Genomic DNA, 25951 nt, shown 5'->3' with positions numbered 1-25951 from the left:
GTGTGTCCTTTGGTCGAGGATTGCTCCATTTAGCACTTTTCTGTCAGGGCTTTAGAGCTACCCAGCACACATAGTGGGCAACCTTTTGAATGCTACTCATAAATAGAATTAAATAGCATTAACTCGAGGACGAAGTAGAGCTATTTAATTTGACATGTCATGTAGGTCATCTCTCATCTGATTTCTTTGTGTGGCAGGGGAACAATAAGGTCGATCATTGCACTTAATAGATAGCCGGTGAGTTGGCTTCTCTGGGGAATGTGTTTGTATTCAAGTGGCTTCTCTGAGTCCTTTAAATAATTCCTGACACTTATCAGTGCAAAGTATATTTTCAGCTCTCCATTAGCATTGGTTGTGTCCCAAAAAGGAATTGCTTAACAGATAATCTGGACTCAACTTTGAGAAAGCCTTTTCCACTCTCCCTCTAAGTATTAACTCTCACTATTTGAATATGGTTCTTTCTCTTTACCATCTATGATTAATTCGTGGCTTCTTTGGTTCTATATTCACGTGGATGTGCAAGGCGATAATTTTAAAATAATCTAGGCAGAGAGCAAATTGCCCACTAATTAAATAAAGGTTACTATATTTCTGATTGGCTCTAGAAGAAAGATTAGTTTAATGCTTCCATGACCTTGTCCTTTGTTTTTTTTTTTGTCTTACCTGGCCATTTCTGTCAACTAAACTGTTGTCTTTGGATTGTCCTTTAGGGGACAGATCCAAGGGGAAATTAAAAAATGTTTTGATTTTCTTTTCACAGGCACCGTTGAGGCATTTAATTTGTCTCTGCACACATGCCCCGAGTTGGGAAGACGGGAAAGCTTTGCAATTTTAATATGGTGTATCTACATTACTACTCAATCCTTTCCCAATCTTGACCTCCAGTAAAATGAAACTGATGACCTGGAAAGCCGCTTTTATGGCTGCAGTTGCATCTGTTCACAGAGTGAAAACATGCCTGCTTTGAGTATATTAACCGTGTAGAGTGTTTCACAAATAAATGGTAATTCATCGAAAACCTCTTCCCTCATGAAACCTGATGAGACCTCTGTATAGTCCTTTCGTGCTAATCCAAGATCTCAGGTGGAAATGTCTGCTCTTGATGTTGATGTAAACAAGGCTTTGTTTAAAGTGTACGGTTTTGTTCATCTGAAATGTCAGCCTTGGTAGTTCCCACCATGAAAGAGGCTTTCCAGTCTAAGGGCCGGATTTAGATCTTGGCGGATGGGTTACTCTGTTAAAACAGTGACTGATATGCCGTCTGCCGCAATAATAAATCTCATTTTTTTTTAATGGGATTTATATTTCAACGGACTAGGATGTGTGTCACCGTTGTGATGGAGCAATCCATCTGCCAAGATCTAAATCAGGCCCTAAATTTCATTTAGTGTTCTTGAGCATTTGGTCTGGGTGTGTAAGTAACGCATAAGGCTTATTGGACTTTGTTCCTTTTCTGTTAATGTAGTATTTATAGGAGTGTTGGAAAAAACAATAGTTGTGGCTATGAAATGGTGAAAACATTCTTTTCCACTCTTTCCTTTGCATGTTGGAGCATATGTTATTTTCCCATTGTAAACTAAGACCTAAAAATAGACACATTTGTGGGGGAAATATGTACTAAAGGAGAAGTTCTTGGCTAACATGACATATTGTGCCTCACAAGCACATACATGTGCAGACAGGCACACAAGCATATAGGCACACAGATTACAGATGAAGCATTAGTATCAAATGTAACTTTTTGTTTCAAAAGACACATTTGTAACAAAATTACATTAGTTGAAATGGGAAAGAGTTGAAATTAGAGCTACACCTGTTGTAACACATTTTAAGTGATGAAAAGTCTTCACTATGTGATTATTTTGTATTCCTAATTTAACTTAGTTTATTACATTTTTACTTTTGCACTTCCATCTGTTGTACCGTCCTGTTGGAATGTTGTGTGATTCTGTACACCTTTGTTCAATACTACCATTCCTGAGCCAATAGCAGTCTTCTTACTTTTCTCTGCTTCTATTACTTAGAATTTATCTTTTGCATTTTTATTTTTAGCTTTTTACAAAATTGTCTGTAAAATTGAAACTCATTAATAAAATGATCTAATCCAACGCACACACCCTGCCCTGCCCCTGAATGTTAAGGGAGTTACCATTTGGAATACTTTTTTTAAGGATAGCAGATTTATTGAGTGGATGTTAACTAAAGGGGCATTGAGTTTTGCAACCAGTCAGAAAGATGTGGAGAGCCAGATAAGAAAACGCAATTAACAGGTGTCATATTAAATAATCCAAATACTACTGGGATGTTCTCGACTACCTTCTACCAGTTGCTTCATTCATTTGTGGATCACAGCAGCACTCTGTGTGAAATAGCTAAAATAGCTATACATGGTTTGTGATTGATTGGGGAGTGCTTTCGGCTCCTAGGTAGTTACTGGTCCTATACATACAAAAGTGTCTAAATTAGAAAATAATGCAGTGGCGGAGTCACAAGTATCTAAGTCCCCACTTGTCAATCTCTGAAAAAGTCTATTATTATTGATGGGATACGTAAATTGTCTTGTACACAGCATGTCCACAAGTTTTGTTGGATTTCAGCCCTAATGATTTGCAATTTGAATTTTGACTTGTTATTGCATAGTCTAAATCCATTTTCTCACCTGTTTTTCTGATGCATGCTAGATGAAAACCCACGCTTGGATGCAGGGCATGATTGCATTCCATCCTCATATCAGGGCAGTTTTGTCTGTGCAGAATCAGGCCTGTGGGTCTATTTTGAGAAGTGTCTGTCTGTCTGTCTGTCTCTGTCTGTCTGTCTGTCATAGTAATTCTCTGGTCTCTCTTCCCACCAGTGACCAGGTCTCTGCCAGCTCCACCTTTTGTAAAGTCTACACACTGACGCCCCTTCTGACCAACAATCGTGAGAAACGGGGCCTAGCTCTGGATGGAAAACTGAAGCACGAGGACACAAACCTGGCGTCCAGCACCATGTAAGAAATTAAGGGTCATCTAGGAGGCTGTAGAGATGGGGCAGTTTGAGGAGCAGGGTTGTGGAAGAAGGGGCACTATGGGTAGCCTGCATTGGGCTATGGCAGATGGGGAAGTGTCTGGAGCAGGACAACAATGGGTAGCAAACAAGGCACTATTTATGTACACTAATTTGAATAAAGAGAGTATGAATTAGACACCTGGAGGAATGTTCTCTTTGGAGAGACAGCAGTTCAGTTTGAAAGAAGGGAACCATGTTAAACCAGTGAGCTAGGGGTGGTAGCAAAAAGTGCTGTCTGTAGTGGTAGTGGAGGAGGTGTACTGGAGAATCAGCTGAGGACCAAAAAAGGAAGCACTGCTGAGGGACACACAGAACGTATTTGGGGTGAACAGTTTTGGGGGGCAGCATGAGATATTGGGGATGGACACTAGTGGAGCCACCAGTAGTATCTACTGGTGCACGAAGCTTTACCAGGAATGGATGCTATTAAGGAGGAGTTGATGATGTGCAGAGCACGGTAATTTATGAGAGAGTGCTATGGAAGCAGGGGCCAAGGAAAGAGGAGACATGAGTGGAATGCATGGGTCAGAGAAGGGGAAATTTAGGAGTAGATCATTGGGTGCTGAGGACAAATAGGAAGGCACCAAAAGACTTCAACTTTGCTAAGATACCAGGGTAACAATAAGAAGTTGATAAAGGTTGAAAACAGCACCAAACAATGTATATGAGGGTCACTAAATGTGCCATCTACCTCTGCATAGGTAAGTGGGCAGCAGACTGATGACAAGAAGGATGCAGAAGGTACCAATAAGTATCTAATAAAGACATATGCTGACTGATTGGCAATTTCTTTGCAGAGTTAAAGAAGGAGCAAATAAGGAGGTGTTGGGTATCTTGGTGTCCTACAGAGTGAAAGTGAAGCTGGTGGTATCTCGCGGAGGGTGAGTACTGTACACACCTCCTCAGTGTCTCTCTTGGTCTTTCTGGCTTCCCCTTTCATTCTTGTCCTTTTTCATGCGGTCTCCTTTTCTCCCTTCTCCAATTTCATTCTCCTACACATTTTTGATAAATCTACTGAATGTTTGACAGCACTGCCTCCTTTCTGTTGCTGTACCCAGTCTCGGCCCTCTGTTAGTCTTTTACTCACTTTTCTTCTCATTTTCCCATCTATCCTCCTTTTGTCTGTTCTCCCCTGAAAATTACTGCTTTCCTTTTTGCTTCCTTTCCACAGGGATGTGTCAGTAGAATTACCCTTTGTTTTGATGCACCCTAAACCTCCAGAGCAGACATTGTCACGACCTCAATCAGGTAAGTTATAACTAGAGAACTATTGCCATTTCCACTAGGTGTTGGGCCTGATTTCTTGTGACATTGATATCCCTCAAAATATACATCTGACACTGAGCTATGTGTCATAATCCTAGGGATTCTCTCCTTTGGCTCTCCAAACTCATCTGAGCAGCTTGCTGTATACATCGTTGCTTTTCTAGCAGGACGTATGAGTATTTGAATGAGAGCATTAATAATATGCATGGTTTACAGTGTTTAGATCAATCTCTCTGCTGACTGCATAGGTCATCTGCATGATTATTTCCAAGCAGAGTTGAGTATTTGTTTTGTTAAGCCCCTAAGACTTAGGACTTCTAACATTTATTCTATGGCTGGCTGTATTGTATTGAAATTAAAGGCACAAAATTAATTAAAACCAGAAAGGAAACATAATATTCATGAATGATGGATACCTTCACTCATGTGTAAGGTCACTGAAACAAGAGGCTGCTAGTGCCTAATCCAATTTACTATGCTGCTTTCGACAACATTTGATTTTTCATGGAATCACATGTTTGAATTATCCCAGTTAGCGAGGTGGGAGTCTCATGGTTACCTTACCGTAGTATAGCAGTATAGGGTATCACAGACTGAAACGGCCTCAAACCAGTGTGACTTCATTAACTCAATCACCTCATTAGAAAAGACTTGGGGCCTCATTTAAATCTTGCTGAGCAAAACCTCATTAATAAAAAATGTATCTATCCCAAATAGCCCAAAATGTAAATGAAAGGTCTCATAATTATTTAAGATAGGGAATCAGTTTTTTCGAAATATAGATGATATTTATAATTGTTAAATTTTTCCCGGCCTTCAGATCTGAACAAGCCATGGCAATCTGGTTCACATAATTACATTCCTCTGTTTTCTCAGGGTGGGGCAGTTTTTCAGACTCCGATATGGCTCCCAATAGGTTGCTCATAGGATGGGAAAAAGGCTCTCCAGCTGGGTCCTGCCATTCTGTCTGGCAGTGAGGTTGTGGTCCTTCCAGTTCTGAATATTAACTTTGAAGCCAGACACTGCCAAATGCTTCAAGCTCCCTTAAGAACACCTGCAGTGAGGAATAAGGCTGGGTGAGGGCCACCATTATATTATCCGTATAAATTGCTATTTTGTGTTCCTGGTGGCTTATAGTGATGCCCATAATCTGTGCCAGAGGTCCCATATATAGGGCAAAACTAGTGGTGAGAGTGGGCACCCCTGTTGCTGACTCTGGCAATATGAAAGTCCTGCGAGTTCCAGCCGATAACCCGCACCCAGGCAGGCTGGTTTGGGCAGCATAGGTCCACCTAACCCACCTTTGGAACCATGTACCTAGACCCATCTTGGACAAGGGAGCTATAGAGAGGGTTCCCAGTATCAGAAATAGGCTGTGGTTGATATTCCCACTATTGTCTGGTCCCAAAGAAGGACGGAGGTCTTCGTCCTATCCTTGACCTCCGAGCACTCGACTACTTCCTCAAAAAGGAGAAGTTTTAAGATGCTCACCCTAGCTCAGATCCTGTCTGCCCTGGACCCGAAAGACTGGCTGGTAGAGCTGGACTTGTAGGATGCGATGACTATTTTCATATCCCCGTTCTGACTGCCCATTGTTGCTCCCTGCAGTTTACGGTGGCCCACGAGCACCTTCAGCTTGCGGTGCTCCCCTTTGGCCTCACCAGTGCCCCTCGGGTGTTCACGAAGGTGATGGCGGTGGTCACAGCCCATCTGGGGAGTCTTCCCCCTATCTCGCTGACTGGTTGTTGAAGGCGGGTTCGTCCCAAGAAGTAGTCTCTCACCTCCAGACTACGGCGAACCTCCTTCATTCGCTGGGGTTCACTATTAACGTGCCAGAGTCACACCTGACATCCTCCCAGGCTCTCCCTTTTATCGGGCGGTTCTGGACACAGTGCAGTTTCGGGCCTATCCTCCCGAACGGCGAGTTCATGCTATCCAGGCTATGATACCGATGTTTCAGCCTCTATCTTGGATTTCGGTGAGGATTACTCTGAGGCTGTTTTACCTCATGGCCTCCTACATCCTACCATGTGGTACTGCAGCAAGCAGGGCAGGGTGGGGTCATGGACCCTTGTCAAATGGCCCTGCGCTTCTGGACTTGGCTGGAATGACAGGGCATTTCCCTGGTGGTTCAACATCTGGCCGGTTCCCTGAACGCCAGCGCTGACTAACTCAGCTGACGTGCACAGCAGATCACGAGTGGGTCTCCATCCGGAGGTGGCACAATGACTCATTCAACAGTGGGGAGAGCCTTGGTTAGATCTGTTTGCCTCCGAAAAGAATGCACAATTTCAGCAATTTTGCACGCTGAAGTTTCCAAGGCGGGTCTTGCTCTGTGACTCAATTTGTCGCAAGTGGACTTCAGGCCTCCTGTACGCCTTTATGCCCATACCACTCCTGCCCAGAGTGCTCTGGAAGATCAGGAGCGACCACGCTCAAGTCATTCTTGTTGCTCTAGACAGAGCATGGAGAGTCTGGTATCCCAAGCTTTTGCAATGATAATCGATCCGCCAATCAGCCTGCCCGTTTGGGGAGATCTTCTGTCACAGCAGCAGGGGAGGATCCTCCATTCGAACCTGCCCACCCTCCGCCTCCTTTCGTGGAGATTGAGCAGCGACAGTTGACCGCTTTCAACCTTCCTTCCGAAGTCTGTGAGGTTATGTTGGCAGCCAGGTGTCCCTCCACAAAGTCTGTATACACCTGCCGATGGAGCAAGTTTAGTAAATATTGTACAGACTGATCTGTGGACCCTTGTTCTGACTCCCTGTCAGACATTCTCCTGTTTATTCTTTCTTTGGGCTTGCAGGGCTCTGCTCTGGGCACCCTGAAAGGCTACCTGTCAGCCCTTTCTTCTTTTCTTCGGATGCCTGATCAGCCTTCTCTTTTCGAATCCCCTCCGGTGCATAGATGTCTGAAGGGGTTATCCCACTTGTTCCCCACCCTCCCCCTTTTATCATGCTAGATTAGGACCGTAATTTGGTCCTCACCCTTCTGATGTGCGCACCATTTCAGCCGTTGCACAACTGCCTTCTGCGGTTGCTCACTACAAAAACAGCTTTTTTTAGTGACAATAACCTCTGCCAAGAATTATTATTATTATTATTATTGCATTTGTTACGCGCAACAGCTACCCACAAAGGGTTTCCCAGCGCGAGATTTGTAGAGATGTATGAGTCAGATGGATGGAGACGAGAACCTAGATGTTAAATAGCCAGGTTTTTAGGATTTTGCGGAATTTAAAACAGTTATCTTCGTTGCGTACTGAGAAAGGCAAGGAGTTCCATAACACGGGCCCTTGGTAGCAAAAAGATTTGCCTCCCATACGGGACAACTGAATTTTAGGGATAACAAACTTTCTTTGTGTAGAAGAACGGAGGGATTGAGGTGGAAGATAAGGGCGGGCAAGTGACAGAAGGTATTTCGGGGCTTTAGCAGAATTAATGTTGTGCATAAAACAGAGTGCTTTAAATTTGATTCGGTTTTCAACCTTAAACCAGTGAAGGCCCCGAAGATATTGGGTAGTAGGGGTGTATCTAGGAATATTGCATATTAGCCTGGTCGCTGAATTCTGAATTACCTGTAGTTTACGGGTGGTTGCTTTATTTGAGCTGAAATAAAGGACATTCCTGTAGTCCATCCTTGAGGTTATTAAGGCATTGACTACGGTTTTCTTTGTTGGCTCGGGCAACATCCAGCATATCTTTTTCAACCATTTTAAAATGGCAAAGCACGTAGTTGCGGTTTTTTCAGCTTGTTTGTGCATCTTAAGAGAGTCATCAATGATGACGCCTAGATTACGCGCTTGTGGAACTGTGTCAGGGAGCATGCCCATCTCATTAGGTCAATGTTGGGGGCCCCACAGGTTTTTGTTTTTGCCTAATATGATAACTTCCGTTTTTTCCCAGTTTAGTTGGAGAAAGTTGTCCTGCATCCAACCTGCTATTTTAACTAAGCCGCGTTTGAGCATGGACGGGGCATCCATGTTCTCAGATGTAAGGGAGAAAATTAACTGTGAGACATCCGCGTATGAATACATTGATAGACCCGCTTCTTCTACCACCTTAGCCAAAGGGCTCATATACAAATTAAACAATAGAGGACTTGGTATAGAACCCTGAGGTACACCATGTAAAAAGACATAAGTGTCTGAGCATTCTGTATTAGAAAAGACCTGAAACATCCTTCCAGTCAGGAAGGAGACGAGCCACTCTAATGCTGAACCACGAATACCTAGAGAGTGTGTGATACAGAATCAAAGGCGGCACTAAAAACCAGCAATTTAAGGGCCACCATCTCTCCTTTGTCCAAAAGGCAACAAATGTTTTCCGCGACTCCTAACAGAGTGGTTTCCGTCGAGACGCTTACTCTAAACCCAGATTGACAGGAGGGTAGTAGCTTTTGCGTGGTGACAAATTCAGTTAAGGTTTTGTTCACATGTTTTTCTAGGATCTTAGAGAAGATGGGTAGCAGAGGGATGGGCCGGAAGTTGGAGGGCTGATTAAGATCCGTTCCAGCCTTTTTTAGCAATGGATGGATCATGGCATGTTCCCAGTCGGAGGGCACAGTGTTTTCTTGTAGGGAGGTGTTAAGTAGGTTTGTGATAGTGTCAAATAAGTGTGGGCCAAGATTCTTGAGTATCGTGCAAGGTAGAGGGTCTTTTGGTGACCCCGATTTAATGGTATTAGGCAGTTTAAGTAGAGTCTCAGTGTTTAGTCTTGGCCAACTGTCCAAGATACTTCCAGGATTCTGAGAAGCATCTGTCGGATCTGCTAATTGTATTGTGAACAGAAGGACGCAGTTGTGTTATGTCAGAGGGGAAACCACTATTCTGGGCTGCCGTAATTCCTTGATAGATTTTGTCCACCTTTTGTATAAAAAAAGGACGCTAAAGCTTCACATTGCAATTTGTTTAGGTCTGGAGGCGTGGCTGTAGTTTTAGATCCTGCAAGTTCTTTTAACAACTTAAATAAGGTTTGGGAGCGATTTAGGGCCTCCGCAATGGTGGAGCACACATGGTCTGCTCGTGCCTTATTGCAGAGGGTCCGATATTTGTTTAATCTACTTTTGTACTCTTTTTTTCGCGTCCAGGGAATAGTTTTTCCTCCATCTGCGTTCCAAGGTTTTGCACTCAGATTTTTCCTTTTTTAGTGAATCAAGGGGCAGGAGGTCGTAGGCCCTTGCGCTTCGCCATGGACAATGGGAGGCAAGTATCTATTGCCGTCAAGAGCCAATTTTGAACTGCTACAGATAATGAGTGTATAGATTGTTTTGAACAGGGACGGTGTGAGTCTAAGAAGGTGTTCAAAGTTTCCATGTCCAATTTATTCCAATTTCTTATCTGCCTAGGTTGATCCGAGGGAACATTACACTCCTGTGGGGCTACTTGGAGTGAAAACCTGATCAAATAATGATCTGACCAGCTGAGTGGCAACGCCTAGAGAACATTAATTGCCTTAAGGTTGGAAAAGATAGGGTCAAGTAAATGATCTGCAGTGTGGGTTGGTCCTGAATTTAACAACGTTAGGTTTAGGGCGGCTAAATCTGATATAAACTCTGAGGTGGTGGTGCAAGCTCGATTCTCTAGATGTATATTAAAATCTCCAATAAGGGAAAAATTGGCAGCTGTCAACGCTAGGGGACTTATGATTTCCGGTAAAGCAGTCGTCCATGCTGTGGCGGAGCCGGGTGGACGATAGACCAGCAAACCAGAGAACGTGAAGTTGGGGGTGATGGCAAGCTTGAAAACTGCTACTTCGCCATTCGCGTTGGGAAGGCCCGTGAAGTCACAGTTGTACTCTTTTTTTAAAAAGAACAGCTATGCCGCCTCCTGTATTATTGGGGCGGTCAAACCTCTCAATTGCATAGTTGTCAGGCACAGCCATCGCAATATCAGGTCCTGAGCTCTCATGGAGCCATGTTTCGGTTAAGAAGAGGGCATCGGGTTTTTCATCTAATAACAGGTTAAAAATGTCAAACTTGTGTTTGGGTAGTGACCTGCAGTTAAGGCTAAGCAAGGAGAATGTTTTACATCTGGGTTGCCAGTGGTCTTTCTTGTGACTTTTCCTGTCCTTGATTAATTTACGCCTGATTGTAATTGATAAGCCGCAGTTCGAACAAGTAGCAGTTTCGCCCTTCAAATGTAATTTAGAGCAGTTCTGTTCTATTGAGGTCCTTAGGGCCATGAGCTGTTTAGAACTATATCTAAGATGAGGGAGCTCGCTCTTATTGGAAGTGTTTGCGGCTTGGGTCTCAGCCTCTGGCGGGTTGTTAATAACATCCATATGTATGGGAGTATGTCCAGGTTTTCTGACCCTGGGCCCGATCTAGGTGCGGACGGGCGCATACGGGCTTGCCTTTGGCGCGCCCCATTGGCGCGCCTGCTGCGCGTGTCCGCTGCGCCTCCGTGTAGATGGTATCATTTTATGCTTGTGAGGGCAGGAGGGCAGGGCAGCTAGACCGCTAACCTCGAACCTACAGCAAGATGGCGGCCAAAGAGGAGATCGTCAGTTCTACACCAGAGCGAACTGCAGGCACAATCACCTCAGCCTCCTTACCTGTAGTCTTTCCGGATAAAGTAGTGCTCCGCACAAGGACATCTTTTTTGCTTAAGGTGGTAACGCCCTTTCACATGGCCCAAAAAGAGCCTTATCGATCTGTCGCAATCGAACCAAAGACTTCCAGGTGGATGACTAACTCTTTATAGGGTATGTGGGTGCAAAGTAGGGGTGTGCTGTCCACGAGAGGACTATATCCTGCTCGGTTAGCCTCTGTATCAAAACCTGTTACACCTTAGCGAAGAAAGATTCTCCTGAACAGCTTCGAGCCCATTCCACCATGGCAAAAGCGGCCACCATGGCTCTCCAGCCTGGTGCCCCATATCAGATATCTGTCAAGCGGCCACATGGGCATCTCTGCACACGTTTGCCAGTTTCGCGAGGAGGGCCTGTTTGGCCGCTCTGTCTTTCAAGATTTCCTAGTCTAAACTTTCCAGCAGTCCCTCCTGCGGGGAAGGTATTGGTTGGGTATCTATTCAAAGGTAAGGAATCTGCGGCTAGATGTGTCTATCAGAAGGACAAGTTACTTGCCTTCGGTAAAGCCTTATCTCTTAGAGACATGATCTAGATGCAGATTCCTTATAGACCCACCCATCCTCCCCGCACTGTGGAATTGTTTTTAGTGTCCGGGCTATTTCCCCTTCAGGGCCCTAGTTATCTGGTTCTACACAACATGGTCAGTCCCTTCTGGCGTGGAAAGTCGTGAAAACTACTGATGCCAGCGCACCGGAGTGGCGGTTATATTGACGACGCAGACGTCACGATGGCAGACACGACACCTATGACGTAAGGAATCCGCGGCTAGGTCTTTCTTGACCAATGCTTTGCATCTGCATCGGCCAGCAGAGTGTTTCGCTCAGTCCTCAGCAGTTGTGGGGCCCATGCCACAGGGCGAGATGCCAGGGGTCCCGGATGGGTGTGCAGAGGTGTCTTGTCCAGACTGGCTTTCTATTACCTGGTCTCTGCAGTGGATGCCAGTGGAACCTTAATACAGTCCTCACTTTTTTCATGTACACTCCACTGAGCTGCTTCACAGTTGCTCCTTATGACCCCTTACCATCAAGTCTGTGTTCCTAGTCACCATCACCTCAGCATGATGTTTCAGTAATTCAACAGACAAACTGGTTCTGCAAACGTCGGTGTACACTGGTCAATCGATCACCCTTCTGGTGTTCTATGATCCACCTCACCCCTCTAAGGAGGAGACTCCATCGCTTGGACCCTACGAGAGATCTGGGCTTCTACATGATCGTCTCAAAGAACGTCGGGTGGCTGATCAGCCCTTCGTGGGATTCCTGGAGCGTTAAAGACAGTGCTGTGCAGAAGAGAACCACCTCCAGCTGGGTTGTGCTCTATATTGGGATCTGCTACACATTGGCTATAAAGCAGCCTCTGGAAGGACTTTTTGCTCACTCTACCAAGGCCAAAGCTGTTTCCAGTGTGTTATCACAAGGAGTCCCTGTCCTAGACATATACCAGACAGCTACGTGGGTGTCCCTCCATATGTTTACGAAGCACAATTGTCTTGGCGTCCGGTTCTCAGAGAGGGGTATTTTGCCTTCTCGGTCCCTCATGGCTTTCTGGTTTGATTCCATTCACTGACCTGCCTGCATTTAGATACTGCTTTTGTATTTAGTCACAAGGTGAGGATCTGCACCTAGAAGTCTCTATCAGAAAAACAAGTTTCCTACCCTCGGTAGTGCTAAGTCTGGTAGAGACTCCATCTAGCTGCAGATTCCTCACCGACCCTCCCATCCTCCCCGTTCTGTGATTGGGCTCTACTCATTAATAAGATCCCATGTCTCGGAATCTACACACTGTTAACAACCATTTTGTTATTGGGGCTCTGCATACAGCCTCAAAAGCAACTGACATCAATGAACAGTGGTGCGTATATGGAGCCCATATGTCCTTTCCAGTGTGGGTCCGTATGGCACCACCTGAAGGTGATCCTGCTGAAAAGTTTCAGATTTAGTCTGACATCTGGGGAATATTCAAAAGGTGAGGAATTTGAAGCTAAGTAAAGTTTCTACGAGAAAGAGCGCTACCGAAAATAAGTAACTTGTTCTTTTCTATCCTGTCAACCTGAATTTCAGTCTTGCTGTATTACTTCTATTTATGATAAAATTTTTCTGAGCAACTATTACTGTTGTTTGTTTTCCATTTGACATATGTTTGCTGCGCCTAGAAGCTGTCTGTGTATAACATTACATTATAACAAAATCAGTCCACGCTAGCCTTTAAAAAAATAAAAATCTTTTTATTGCCATTTTCAAAAAGTACAGTTCGTACAAATAAACAAGAGAAAAGAAGTAACATAGAGAGAGACAAAGGGCAAGTGTGTGCAGGCAAAATAACAGAAGTCAACATGGAAGCCCAATCATATCCAGTAAATGTAAAATATTGAATCAGGTGACACAGGAAACATATTAACGGAGCATTCTGTTGAGCACTAAGGTGGCAGCTCTCGTTGTGGTGTTGACCCTGCACCACTAAAATGAGGCACAGCAGCACTTCGTCACACTCATCCCACAGACACTCTGGTACTAGGCAACCAACCGTCACTCAACAGGGGCATCATTCGCCCTAACCTCAACAGGGGCGGTAGCAGTCTATGATGGCAGCTCAAATTCCGGTAGGGCGCCGAAGAGAGTGCCTCCCCAGCCAGTAACCTCCCCAAGGCGTCTAGTTTCAGGGAAGCCACCAGTATTGCATCCCATGAGGGTAATATCTGGACTCTCCACACTGCTCTGGTCATCTCAGTCCATGCCATCCTTGGCGGATATGCAACTTGCTCACACTGCCCTTATGCCATGGTAAGAGTCTAGGATTGTTGTCAAATGCATATCTGATGGAACAATTGCATCTCGAAGTCCACTGACAATCTAATTAGACTAAACTAAATTTAATTAGAAAATGTTATTCTCTTTCAGTGGTTCCAGAGTCTGACACCCCAATTGATACCAATCTTATAGAGTTTGAAACAAAGTAAGATGTGTTTTTGTCCCACTGTTCTCTTTGTTTGGCCCTCTCCTCTGTGACCCTCTCCTTTCTATCTTTTTCTGGCCTCTCGTTTCTCTTATGCCTCTCTCCCTTTGGCTTTTCCTTTCTCTGTGTCCCTCCAACTTGCCCTTGCCCCATCAAACTGGCCTTTCTTGCCCTCTGCCTGTCTGGCCACTATGGTGTTTGTTGCTACTCCTCCCTTCTCCCCCTCGCTTTCTCGGTCTCATTTTCCCCTGAACACTTTCTGTTTATACTCTTTCTTCCTCTGTAAATCTCTCTCCCTCTGTAACTCTCTTGTGCTATTTCTTCTATGACCAACTATTCATTGTGCTCCTTGTTCTTCACACAGTTTTGGCGATGATGACATTGTGTTTGAAGACTTTGCCCGTCTGAGGCTGAAAGGATTGAAAGATGATAAAGAAGATGACGAAGCTTTCTGCTAATTGTGGCTGCTATTATGCGACTGCTAGATGCAGAGCTGAAGAATAAGAATACGTTGGGGCTGGCGACATTGCGCCATTACTTGTCCCTGGGCGTGGTGGTGCGCGAACTGTCACATCGTGCTTCAACAGTTTTTACATTTGTGTCCGGTGTATCTTTTTAATCATTTATAGACTAACAGAAATTTTTAAAGAAAATACATCAGGATTTTAAAGTTGGCCTTTTAAATCTTGTATGTGAAGCGAGGGAGAGCATCATTTTTACCACTTGAGCCTGGTGAACTAGTGTTTCTGCTGTACTGAGGAATAAATCCATTTTGGTACTGTTCGTTATTCATCGTAATGGAGGAAATATGGAAGCACCGCATATCTCACCTTCAAAGGATACAGTCTCTTAGCACATGTATCATTTAGAAGTTAACTTCACAGCATCTCAACCCTTGTGATTATGAATTGTGTGCAGATTTACAGAGGATAATTTCTCAGTGCCTACATACTCTCCCTGCTTCAAAATTTATTTTCTCGGCACATGCTTTGTTCAAAAGTTAAATTATTTCCCTTCTACAGAGGATGAATTCTCAACATTGTTTTTCCAGAGCATACTTTCTGTGCCTCCATCCTTCAGAAGATATCTGTGCCCATATTGATCAGGTGATGTTATCCGTGCCAGCATTGTCCAAAGGATTTACTTCCAACAGAGTCATCATTGAAACTGTACATTTTCTACCTGCCTCATTTAAAAGATAAATTCTCAGTGCTGAAGCTTTCAGAGGATATGCTCATAAACTGCGTTGTTCAAAGGACAAATTTGCACCCCATGCATCTTTTGAAGGATATGTTCTCTTCGTATTCCACCATCTGAGGATGCATTTTCACGGCTTGTGTCATTTATAGGATAAATAACTTGCAGGCAGTGAGTTCATAGGTTACATTCCCAACGCATGCATTGCTCCCACAATATAATTCCAGTGTCCGCATCATTCAGAGAAAAAAATTATCAATCTGTAGATCATAAACAGATCGCAACACTTTTTTAGTTCAGATGATATATTCTCGGCACCTTAAATTTTTCATAGTGGAAGGTCGCATTACAGTCAAGCTCTCTAATGTGTCCTTGCAAGTTCCTAATTTGTTGTAGAGACAGAGTTGAAATTAGTGTACAAAAGATAAAATCAGGGATATTCTTTTTAAAAAAAAATATTTTTCTATTTTGCAGACAGATCACTTTTATTTCATTTAATGATACATTTTCTTTTCTTTTTTTGGCTCCATGTACTTATAATTGTGAACCTTGCTTCACCAAATGCCAGGGGTAGAGGAAGTGATATCACACAACATTTGTCCCCTGAAGATGTTTGTCGGATTGCGTATTGTTCCCAACCTGAACTTGTGTGTGCCTTTCTGTCTACATGTTGGGGGAGGGGGGGGGGAGGACAAGGAGACAAAACCACCAAGTAAATAGAGCCCTGTTTACTGCCTGTTCTTCTGTTACTTTCATTTTCCTTGAAACCAGGGGTAGCAGTAGCAGGCTTCGGATACCAGAGGGCAGGTGTGAAAATGCAATGGCTATAATTCTCCCAACAAGAGCTTACTTTACCACAGCAGTAGTGAACCCTAAATAGGAAGACCTTTTCCTAGGAAACCAGCTCAATTTATATTCTAGACAGAGACTGAAGACCTTGATGTAGGAACCTTTTCCAAGCTTGATACATTAGACTGATCTTTCCTGGGAGCATTTTTTTGCTGGTTTAGATTGTCCTAGTCATTCCTGTACTGCTCCCTCAGGCGCAGTAGTACATCATTTATCTTGACGTTTTCAAGCATTAGCGCTGTATAGGCATGCTCAGTCCCCTCCTTCCCATTTATCTACTATCATTAATGGAAAGTCCCATTCGTCGTCTTCATATTTATACTATGTCCTTAGACCGATTATAGCTTCAGCATATGCGCATAGGTGGTGTTGTCTCCATAGCTTTTGTGATAGTTTCTCTTGACTGTGGCTATTCTGAGATTTGAGTTTTCATTCAACAATTTTTTTTAGATCAGGCGTATAGAGAGAAAGTCCACATTGGGGGCACTGTGCAAATTCCCAGTACCATAAGTATCCCTGGTATGCATGATTTTGGGTGCACTCCGCAATTATGCAAGAAGGTGGAAGATTGGTATTTTCTAGAGTGCTGTGCTGAGACTAAAGGTACTGTGCATTTGTGTTGAAAGTGGAGGTCGAGCAGTGGCTGGTCTGCCTAATTGGTTGCGAAGCAGGAATTAATAGCTAATGCACAAACTTTACAAGCTCCTGTCTTGTTGTGATTCTGTACATGATAATGTTAAAGTTTCAAAAACAACCCCTGGGTATTGGCAAATGGTTTGCATTTCTTAGTCCACCATAGCATTTGTTTTTGAAGTGCCAATTTTCTCTACATCTTAGTTAAAGGATCTGCAAAGCCGGATCAAGGCATGCCGGTTCTTGGCTCAGAATCAGCTTTTGAAGACTTGAAAAAAGTATATTGTTTTTTATTTTTTCCTTTTTTCCTTTTTTGACAATGTGTTTACTTTGACAGAACTGTGTTCAAGTACTGCACAACCTGTAGCAAGAAATTGCCAGTCAGTAATTGTAATGCTGAAATACTCCACGTTTCTCCATTAATTCATATCGAAGGTGACTTCCAGGCATTCCATTGCTTTCTCTTGATACTCATTAAAAGTCCAAATATCTGCATCGAGACTGGAGGGAGCACACACAAATCTTATCCAACACTAACTTCAATTGAAAAGGAGGAAACTAGAGTTAAGGAGGTTCTGGTCTCCAGCTTCAATAGCAGATGCTGAAAACCATTCACAAAGGTTTTTTTCCAAAAAGTTCAAGCCCATATGAGCAATGTGTTACCAGTGTTTGAACCAATTACTCTCACTAATTGACATTATTGACCTTGGCATTATTGGCTTTGCCAGTCAAATCTAAATATGCTGCCATAAGACTAACTCCTTCTGATTCAGCACCAACTTCTTGTTCTGCTGCTGAAATCATTGACTCACTGTTTCCAGTCGTAGATCTCTTAATCATCAGTGATGTACCACAACTTGGAGCAGGAACACACAACGATTTTGAAACAAACTTCCATGTTGAGGGAGCCTAAAAGCACAGTACAGGAAGACTTCTCATTTACTGGCCTTGCCCTCCGAGTGCTCTAGGTTCACTCCCACTTGCACTATGGTGTCTTATATTTATGCTGATCTCTAATTATTATCTATAGGTCTGTGCATCTTTCTTATTCACCTGTCTTACTGTCAACAAAAAATATACCAGTTAAAACTGGTCGAAGCTGGTGATGAAAACTTTCTTTGAGAAGTGTCATATGGTCCTATTACACAGTAGTCTTTGGAAGGGAGAGCCTTGCTGCTTAGCACTGAGATTATGAACTGTTTGTGGTAGATTGTCCTCCTCTTGGATCTTTACATGGTGGAACCGGTAAAAAAGAATTCTCAGTTGCCCTTATAAGCTTGCTTCCGTAGCTCCCACCCTCACTTCCGCCCATGCCCGTTCATCTTACCTTGAAGGACGGGTAGGGTCACAGGCAATGAGAACAGAGCTGCCTTCCACTATGAAAACTTAGCTCATCCTTTTACTTCCTTTCTGTTCATCATCCATTTGGCCATATATGCCTTTCTTTCAACCGATCGTTACCTTTCAATCCTCCATCTTTCACTACTTCTGTTTCTGTCCTGGGTGCCCTTTTCTCTCAGTTCTGTTTTTTTCCATGTTCCTTCTTTCCTTTCAGTTGTTTTTTCTTTGACTTATTTCATCTCTTTATCTTCTCCTTTTTCTTTATTTCTCTCTCTTCTCTTCTGCTTCTTTCTTTTGCTATTCTAGTCTGTGCTTTTATATATTTTTTTACTTTATTTTGCAAATTTCCTCTTCTTGTAATGCCCATTTTCCTCCTCCTTTCTCTCCAGTTTTCTGTCTTTATTCACCTTTGATTCTGTGCACTCTTTCACTTGGTCTCTGCCTCTTGCCCTCCCCTTCTTACTTTTTTCTCCATCCCTTCTAATGTTTACTGCTTCCTTCTTTTGTTCTCTCTCCCACTCATCAGTCTTGTTCTCCCTTGATCCCCTCACCATATTTTCTCCTTCTTTTATTTTGGCGATAATAACGCTGTAGTTGTGGTTCATTTGAGACTTCAATCGTAAATAGTTTTTTAAAATTTGCTAATATCTTTAGCATTGTATGAGAAATTGGAACTGCATGGCAACCCGGAATCAGGCAGTGACGAGAGGTTGCTCCCGCAGAACAGTTGTGTCCTTGGGAGACCTCTCTACCGGGTGCCATTTCGGGTTTTGAACTTCGATTAAATCGTATATGTATCCCGTGTTGTTGGGATTCTCCACTACACATGACGATCAAACTACGATCCATCTCAAATATATATATTTTTTTAACTTGGCACATTGACCGAATTGCGGCTTGGCCAAGTCCAGGATTGGGAACGACAGACGTCCTGAAGAAGACCAGGGTGACCTTTTGAGGCACAGTAAGTCGGTAGAAACATGTTGGCACAAGCAGTAATAGGAGGGGTGTTTTGAGAATCTTATTTCTCCTCTAAACACAACCCATCCTTTCTTTCTTTTAATCCTGGTTGTGGAACCTATGAATAAAGGTTTTGATTGGTATCCCCAAACCAGTTTTAGTGCACTTTCCCTTTAACTGCACTTTTGTCGTATCACCATTCCTAGTCACAGGGTGAGAATTGGCATTTGACCACAGTGTGTGTCATATTTCTGTATGTGTTGTGTCTTGTGATTCTGTACCATTTTTTATTTTTACCCCCTCCCTTATGCTCCACCCTGAGTGTGGCTATACCAGGGGGTATTGTAAGCAGACCCGATGATTAAGCATGTTGCACAATTCGGTGTGTGAGTGGGGGCAGGTTTTCAAAACAGATGAATTTTTCTCTGTTTTGTATTATTAAAAGTGTGTTCTAATCTCTCCACCCTTCATGTGTGTGTACAGCTTTACCTAGGGGGTTCAGGGGTGGTAGAGTTTAAGTTTGACCCTCTCCCCTTCTCTGTGAATAATGAGAAATTGGAACAACATTTGGGGGAACAGTGTTGTTCAAAATGATCTAAAAGTAAAATTTCTAATTTTAGTTTCCATAGGAATACTCTGCTAAAGTGCAGTAATGAATTATTCTAGGCTTAGCATGATGAATCTGGGGCTTGTAAAGTTCAGCTACTCATCTGTGAGGGTCTCAATGCGTTGGAGATGGGGGAGGGAGACAGACGCTGGTCCCTCTAGGTGTAGAATCATTCGAAGAGCCAGGTCTTGAGCTCCTTCTTCAATTGGGTCGGCGATGTGGATTGCCTGAGATGGAGGAGCAGGGTTTCCAGGTCCTGGTGGCCAGAGAGGAGATTTAGCTCCCTCCGGTTCTGGTCTCGTGGATCCTGGGAACGGAGGCTACGGTGAGTTGGGCAGAACAGAGTTGTCTGGTGGGTATGTGGAATGTGAGGCAGTGGTTCATGTAGGCTTTTTCTTCGGTGTAGAGAGCTTTGTAGGCACGTGTGAGGAGCTTGAAGATGATTTTCTTGTTGACAGGGAGCCTGTGGTATTTTGGAGGGGTTGCGTGATATGGCTGCGGCGGGGGATGTCGAGGATCAGTCTGGCTGCGGCGTTTTGGACGTTCTGTAGTTTCTTGAGCTGCTTTTGGGTGACGCTATCGTAAAGTACATTACCGTAGTTGCGTCTGCTGGTGATGAGTGCGTGGGTAACTATCTTTCTGGATTCTGTGGGTATCCATCTCAATGTCTTTCGAAGTAGGCATGTCGAATCAGGCTGAATAAACTGCATTGATTTGACAGTTCATGATGATAGCACGTTACTCTGAATGCCAAGTTTTTGTGGATTCTTGTAAATCTGTTCTGTAGTTTACAAGATGTTTATTTTAGGAAAAGTTGTATTGGGCTTTGAAGGATTAATATTTTATATATTTTGATCCCTGACCATTGATTAACTGCAAATCTAGATACAAGGATTTTTTTTTTACAAAAACTTCATCTGATTGGGTGAAGAAGTTTTAGTTTCTGTCCCTCATTTTGTTGTCCACCAATAGATCCTGTGATCTGATTGGATGGCCATGATTGGAAAATGTTGCAGCCATTACCCAATGCAAGGGATCAGCAGCAATTGCTGGATACCATGTTGCAAAATTAAATTGGGAGAGAAGTATGTATATTCAAACTGGGGCAGTAAGGGAAGATCTAGTGATCAAAAAAGGCAAACCATGCTCTAAGAGTTTGGTAAGAAAGTTCTCAATCTCGGATCAGTGTTTCCAAACAGGAAACCGCATGTAACGGCTGCAATTACAGAATCCCAGGGACCCAAAAATAAATATTGGGCAAGTAATAAGGCAACAGGGCGGTCATCCTTCTACTAAAGGAACGATGTGATGGAATCACAAAAAAGCAGATCCTGACCATTAAAATAAGGGAAATGTGGAACCAAAAACTTCTGTCGGGTACATGAACATGGCCTACTGGTGACTTTGTGAGGCTTAAGCTCTCCATTCGTAAACTCTGTTTTAGGGTCAGACTGGAATAGAAAATGGGCCCAGGCACCCAAATAAGTGACCCCCCATTAGGTAACCAGGTAACAAAAAAAAGTGGTCCACATTTGCTAATGGGGACAGTCCTGAACTTGTAAAGACACACTCCCTAAGTGTTTTCCAAGGTATGGAAGACCGCATGGATTTGAGCTTGCTGCAGGCAATGTTTGTTTTTGTCCCAGGGAAATGGACAGTAAATAACTGGCTCATACATTGACCTGTGAGAGTAGCCCATCGGGCCCCGCCTGATTGCCATTTAGGCCAGCATGACCTTGCTGTTTGGACGTTAAGATGGCAAGGTTCTTAGTAATACCATTTAATGACAATTGCAACATTTATTTTGTTGGTTACAGGCAATGTTATGGCAGACAGAGCCTTAAAAAAGTTTTGTTTAGAAGGCTTTCACAATCATTTGAGGATCAGTTGCCTATGGAGCTATGATCGCATAGGACTTTACGAACTGTTAGGTCTTTGATTAGGACTATCTCAGTCTTTTTAAGAGCCTAGTGGGGGCATCACCTCGTGGTGACTACTTTCAACAGGAATAGTAAATATTATATAATCTATTTTCCCATCTTGTTTCCGAATCTCCAGGTTTCTTTCTTTGAGTGTTTCAGAGGTGCAGAGGAATTTGGTGTATTGCTTAGCGACAAAGTAAACTTTCTTTTAGAAACTTTAATATATGGCAACATAGACCCTGCTGAAGGTGAAATTGTTAAACTTGCTTAGGAAGAGAATATCTCTTATGAGTATCTAGACCTCTGGGCAGGCTCACTGGGAGGTGCTTGTGGATCCACCTACTGATTTTAGAACCACCACAATCAGATGGCCTATTTTCTCTTTATAGACCACTAAGTCTGATTTAAACATTGGCCCTGTTTGATACACAAAAACCTGTTGACCTAATTGCCTTCAACGCTGGGCTCTGTCATTGTTTTTAACGTCAGCCAAATAATATCTTTGATGAAGGAAAAAATATATTTGATGGAAAAAGAGTTTGGGGTTGGGGTGACAGTCCAGGAACTTTATCTCATGACCTCAAGCGAATTTGCTTCTTTCAGGGAGGGAATGGTTATTATTGTGTAACTTTTCTTTTTTGAGAAAACAAGCCTCCATTTAACTTTTGATAGTTGGTGCAATTAAAGAACGATACATAGGAGTCTCGCAACTTCTGAAACTCATTAAGTGTGTAAAAGTAAGAAGCTTTATTTTGGCTTTACATCAGCTGCAGTTATTTTGCAAACAGCAAATTTGACGACTGTGCTTCAGATCATGGCTGTTTTACAAGTAGTACCATTGTGGAGAGGGAAAAGTTCAGCCATGATGGTCGATAATTTGCTAATCATTTCTATTATTTGGATGAAGTGTTGCTGATGGGCGTGTTTTTGGAGAGATTTATTTGTGTAATGAGTCAAAGAAGGCTATGCAAGAATTTACTTTGGTGATGGAAGTAGATATTCTGTGAAATCGGATATTTCACATCTCTGCATCATATTTCCATATAGGGGGACAATTCTGTATAACAACCGGCATGAAATTTTCCCAGGTGAGCATTTTTGTCCTTTGTTATGTTTTAACTTTTATGCAGCTCCATGTAGGAGAAGATTTTCAGGCAATGATTTCTGTTTGTACTGGGTTATTGCTTCCATTTTTTTCATTTAATATGAAGTCAATGCAGAAATACCTACATCAGAAATAAAATAGGAATGAGCTTCTTAGTACTTACAAAAGTAATCTTTTGCAGTCCTTTTTTGATATCCCTCAACAATACTCGTACTTAACAGCGTAGTGAAATTTTAGACATATATTTTTGGGAAGAATAGTACATTCCTTTTCGTAAGTTTGCATTCTTCCTCTGGCCTTTTAGTCTTTGCTTAGTAGAGGTCAGTCTTTACCTGGTTCAAATGATGGCACCTCTCCCACGTGCAAGGTATTACAAGCAACCCCTTAAGGTTTATTGAGTTATAGTAACTCAGATATAGAAATGTCCTGGGCATTTTTTTTGCAAGGAATATTATGTGGGTTCCTATGCTATAGCAGGTACTCAAATGAGACAGCATTGCACTAAATGCATTATGTTATGGCTTTCCCTTATCTATAGTCCTCCACCTCAGTTGAGGCGTTGTGTCAACACATGTATCAACAGCTGCTTAAAGGTTTTTAAATTGTACACAATTCCTAAGTTAATACTGTTTTCTGGACGGTCCAGTTTTGTGCTACACCCCTCAGTAGTCTCTGCTGCGCAGACTATTGCGCTCCACAGGTTGATTTTTTGTTAATGCATCAGGTATTGACTCCCATCTCTGAATGTCTGATCTATACTACACAGGACTGATGTATATCTATCCCCAAGAATTTCTGGCTTTTGCTGTAGAATACCTATGCTGAAATACTAGCCTTCTGCACAGTTCTGTCATTCTGTCCTGCCCCTAAATAACTGACCACTACTCCTCCAGTATGATATAAGGCACTTTGCACCATAAGGAGGTAAACTGTATAATGAGCTGTTTCACTCTCTAGAGGCTGGCAAATATTTAGAAGAGCAAAGAGTAGTAAGTGGTAGAGAGAACTCTGCCCAAACTTCACATCATCCTGCATTTGTAGTACGTTAGGGTCAGTGGTATCCGCAGTGACCTGCCTCAAGAGTACACTCTTCTACTATTGCTGCCCAATCTTACGAGTATCTCTAAACTAACAGCTTTCCTTTTACACGAATGTCCAGGTATCGATCACCTAAAAAATACATGTGGTTTATAATGATAATGGCATTGTTGTTTTTATATTCTTAAAAGCACTCCTGTTGGGAATTAAGATTCCTTTAATACTCAAAAAGAAACCATTGCTTTGTCAGAGTACTTTACCCTAGATTACAGATCTCTGGTCTGATTTTTGGGTGTATCCCAAAATTACTGATTGCTTCTGTACAGATCTGGTATTGAGCCGATTCTCTGATTTTCCAACATTTGCTCAGCTGGTTTTTAATTGTTCCCCTGACTATGTCCTTGGTAAATACTTTTACATCCCCAGATTGCTGATATGTTATGGTTCTGATTGCATTGCATAAATGGGTTGAATGGAATTAACTTTCTTCCTGGATCAGCGTGTTAGGAAAATACTTACTCAGAGTGGTGTACACCTGCGATTTTCAGTTTTCAGCTGTACAGATCATATTCCAATCCTGCTGGCATAATGTTTATTGTGCCATTGGACTAGTTTCTGTGAGTGTGTCGTGTAGCAATCACCGGAGTTTACAGCGTCCAAGTGCCACAGCATGTATACTTTCATTTTAGAGGGTTTGACTCCAATCTAACCACCAAATGCCAACCCCTCGAGTTAGGTCTCTCCTTCACGACTTGCAGTGTCCTTTATCCTTGAATTGCCAATGTCTCTTATGTTTGGCACTGAGTGTCACACACTGGAATTCCCAAGTCTGGGCATTATTTATGTGAACTTGGATAACATGTGAGCTGCCTTTTCTACAATCATTTTCAGTTTCTTTTTATTTTCTGAAGGAGCTTCCACCTTTCTTTAGAGTGCTCTTGTTTGTTTTTGTGCCTTTTTTAGCCATACCTACTGCTTTGACTAGCTTTTTTTGTAAAGGATGCTGTGACTAGTCTCAACTTAACGCCATAAACACCTCGATCCCCCCAGTGATGGCTCTAGGTAAACAGGCTGTGGTTGAGGCAGTAGAAAATCCATAGTCAACCTAAGACATTCTCAAACCTCCCTCCTCGGCTGCCTCTCTACATCTGTGGAAAGATTTTCTGCTCAGACTCTTAACTTCAAGGCTTGCTGCTGGCACCATCTCCCATGCCACTTCAGGAGGATTTCAAACCCCGAATGTTGATTTGTTGAGAGAAAATACGTTGTGAAGAGTATCTTAATTTAAAGTTCTGTGTCATTGGTAAACAAGAAGGTGCCTCAACATTATGCTTGACCTAATCAGTTGCTTGTTTGTTCCTTGGGGGTTTTGTGCTTGTAATTTAGTCCATCCTTACATAACACATGGCATGTTTTATGTTTGATTTTCTTTTATATATCATTTGTAAGTTCAAATTGCTGATTTTTATCCAGAATTTATTTCTGTAAAATTGTATTGTCTGGTTGTCAGCAAGGCTGTGCAATCTCTTGATTGAACATTTTAAACGTCTATGTTAATTATGCAACAAGCTTCAAAAGGATGGTGAGCTAAGGCCATTTGTGCACAGATGTGGTAAGAGTCTAGTATACCGAATGGTATCCACATACACCAGGCTCTAGCAGCATTGACTGTAGTGGGAAAGCAGCCTGTTTCAAGTTAGAGCCGAAAGCTATTACCATGTGCGATGAGCTACTGATGCCACATTTTCCAGCATACTCCTTGGAAACTGGTTTATTGGAAAATGTAACGATTATAGATGCCTGATAACTTTTGATTTGATTGATGAAAGATAAGCTACAGGCCAGAGGGGGGAAGTAATAAACTGCCAGCACAAAGTATCAGCTACCGTCATGTCTGCTCTTTCCTCTCACCCAAATTTCCTTCTCTGTATGTTATTCATTCTATCCTGTGATTAGCTGTAGATAGGAAGTCTCAATGAGAGCAAGTCCTTTGGTATCTGTGTCCCAGAGGTGTACAATTTTGTAAGTCTGTTTTGTGATTGTAAATTAGTTAAAGTGTGGTGAAAGCAGCTTAACGGGTACATTACGAAATGATTTTGCTACAAGTAATAGCAAATGGCTCAATAAAAAAATGAACAAACCGCTATTAGTGTTGTGTTAAATCATTTGTCTAAAATCAAAGGCTGGAATTTAAAGGAAATCCAGATTGGCATGGTTTAAACTTAAACCGATAGAGGACAGAGCCTGAAACCCTCCATTAGAAACTGATGTTTTGTGCAAAATCCAGGTGAGAATTATCCGTTACCAGCAGTTGTAAGTGCAGTGATATTCCCTAGCAGCTCCTTGTGCTCTTCCTGGCAAACCTGCCTTTCCTGAAAACACAGCCTCTTACGCATCTCAAAACACCTTTTGCTCTGTCAGGGTATGTTCTTCAGTGTGTAAG

At 42.7% G+C, this 25951-nt stretch overlaps 1 protein-coding gene across 1 annotated transcript in view; it reads left to right on the top strand.

Moving 5' to 3' along the window:
- ARRB2 (arrestin beta 2) overlaps window positions 1–25652 on the top strand; it is a 269502-nt gene extending 243850 nt beyond the window's left edge. The window contains exons 11-15 of the mRNA XM_086945904.1: window positions 2852–2989; window positions 3846–3929; window positions 4220–4296; window positions 13802–13856; window positions 14221–25652. Coding sequence (XP_086802030.1) covers window positions 2852–2989; window positions 3846–3929; window positions 4220–4296; window positions 13802–13856; window positions 14221–14314 — 448 coding nt within the window. The 3' untranslated portion in view covers window positions 14315–25652. The remainder of the gene's footprint in view (window positions 1–2851; window positions 2990–3845; window positions 3930–4219; window positions 4297–13801; window positions 13857–14220) is intronic.
- Window positions 25653–25951: the final 299 nt, after the last annotated feature.

The sequence above is a fragment of the Lissotriton vulgaris genome, chromosome 12, assembly GCF_964263255.1.
Source record: "Lissotriton vulgaris chromosome 12, aLisVul1.2, whole genome shotgun sequence".
Taxonomy (NCBI): domain Eukaryota; kingdom Metazoa; phylum Chordata; class Amphibia; order Caudata; family Salamandridae; genus Lissotriton; species Lissotriton vulgaris.
Note: the sequence above shows the minus strand (reverse complement) of the source record. Positions and strands in the feature narration are given on the sequence as shown.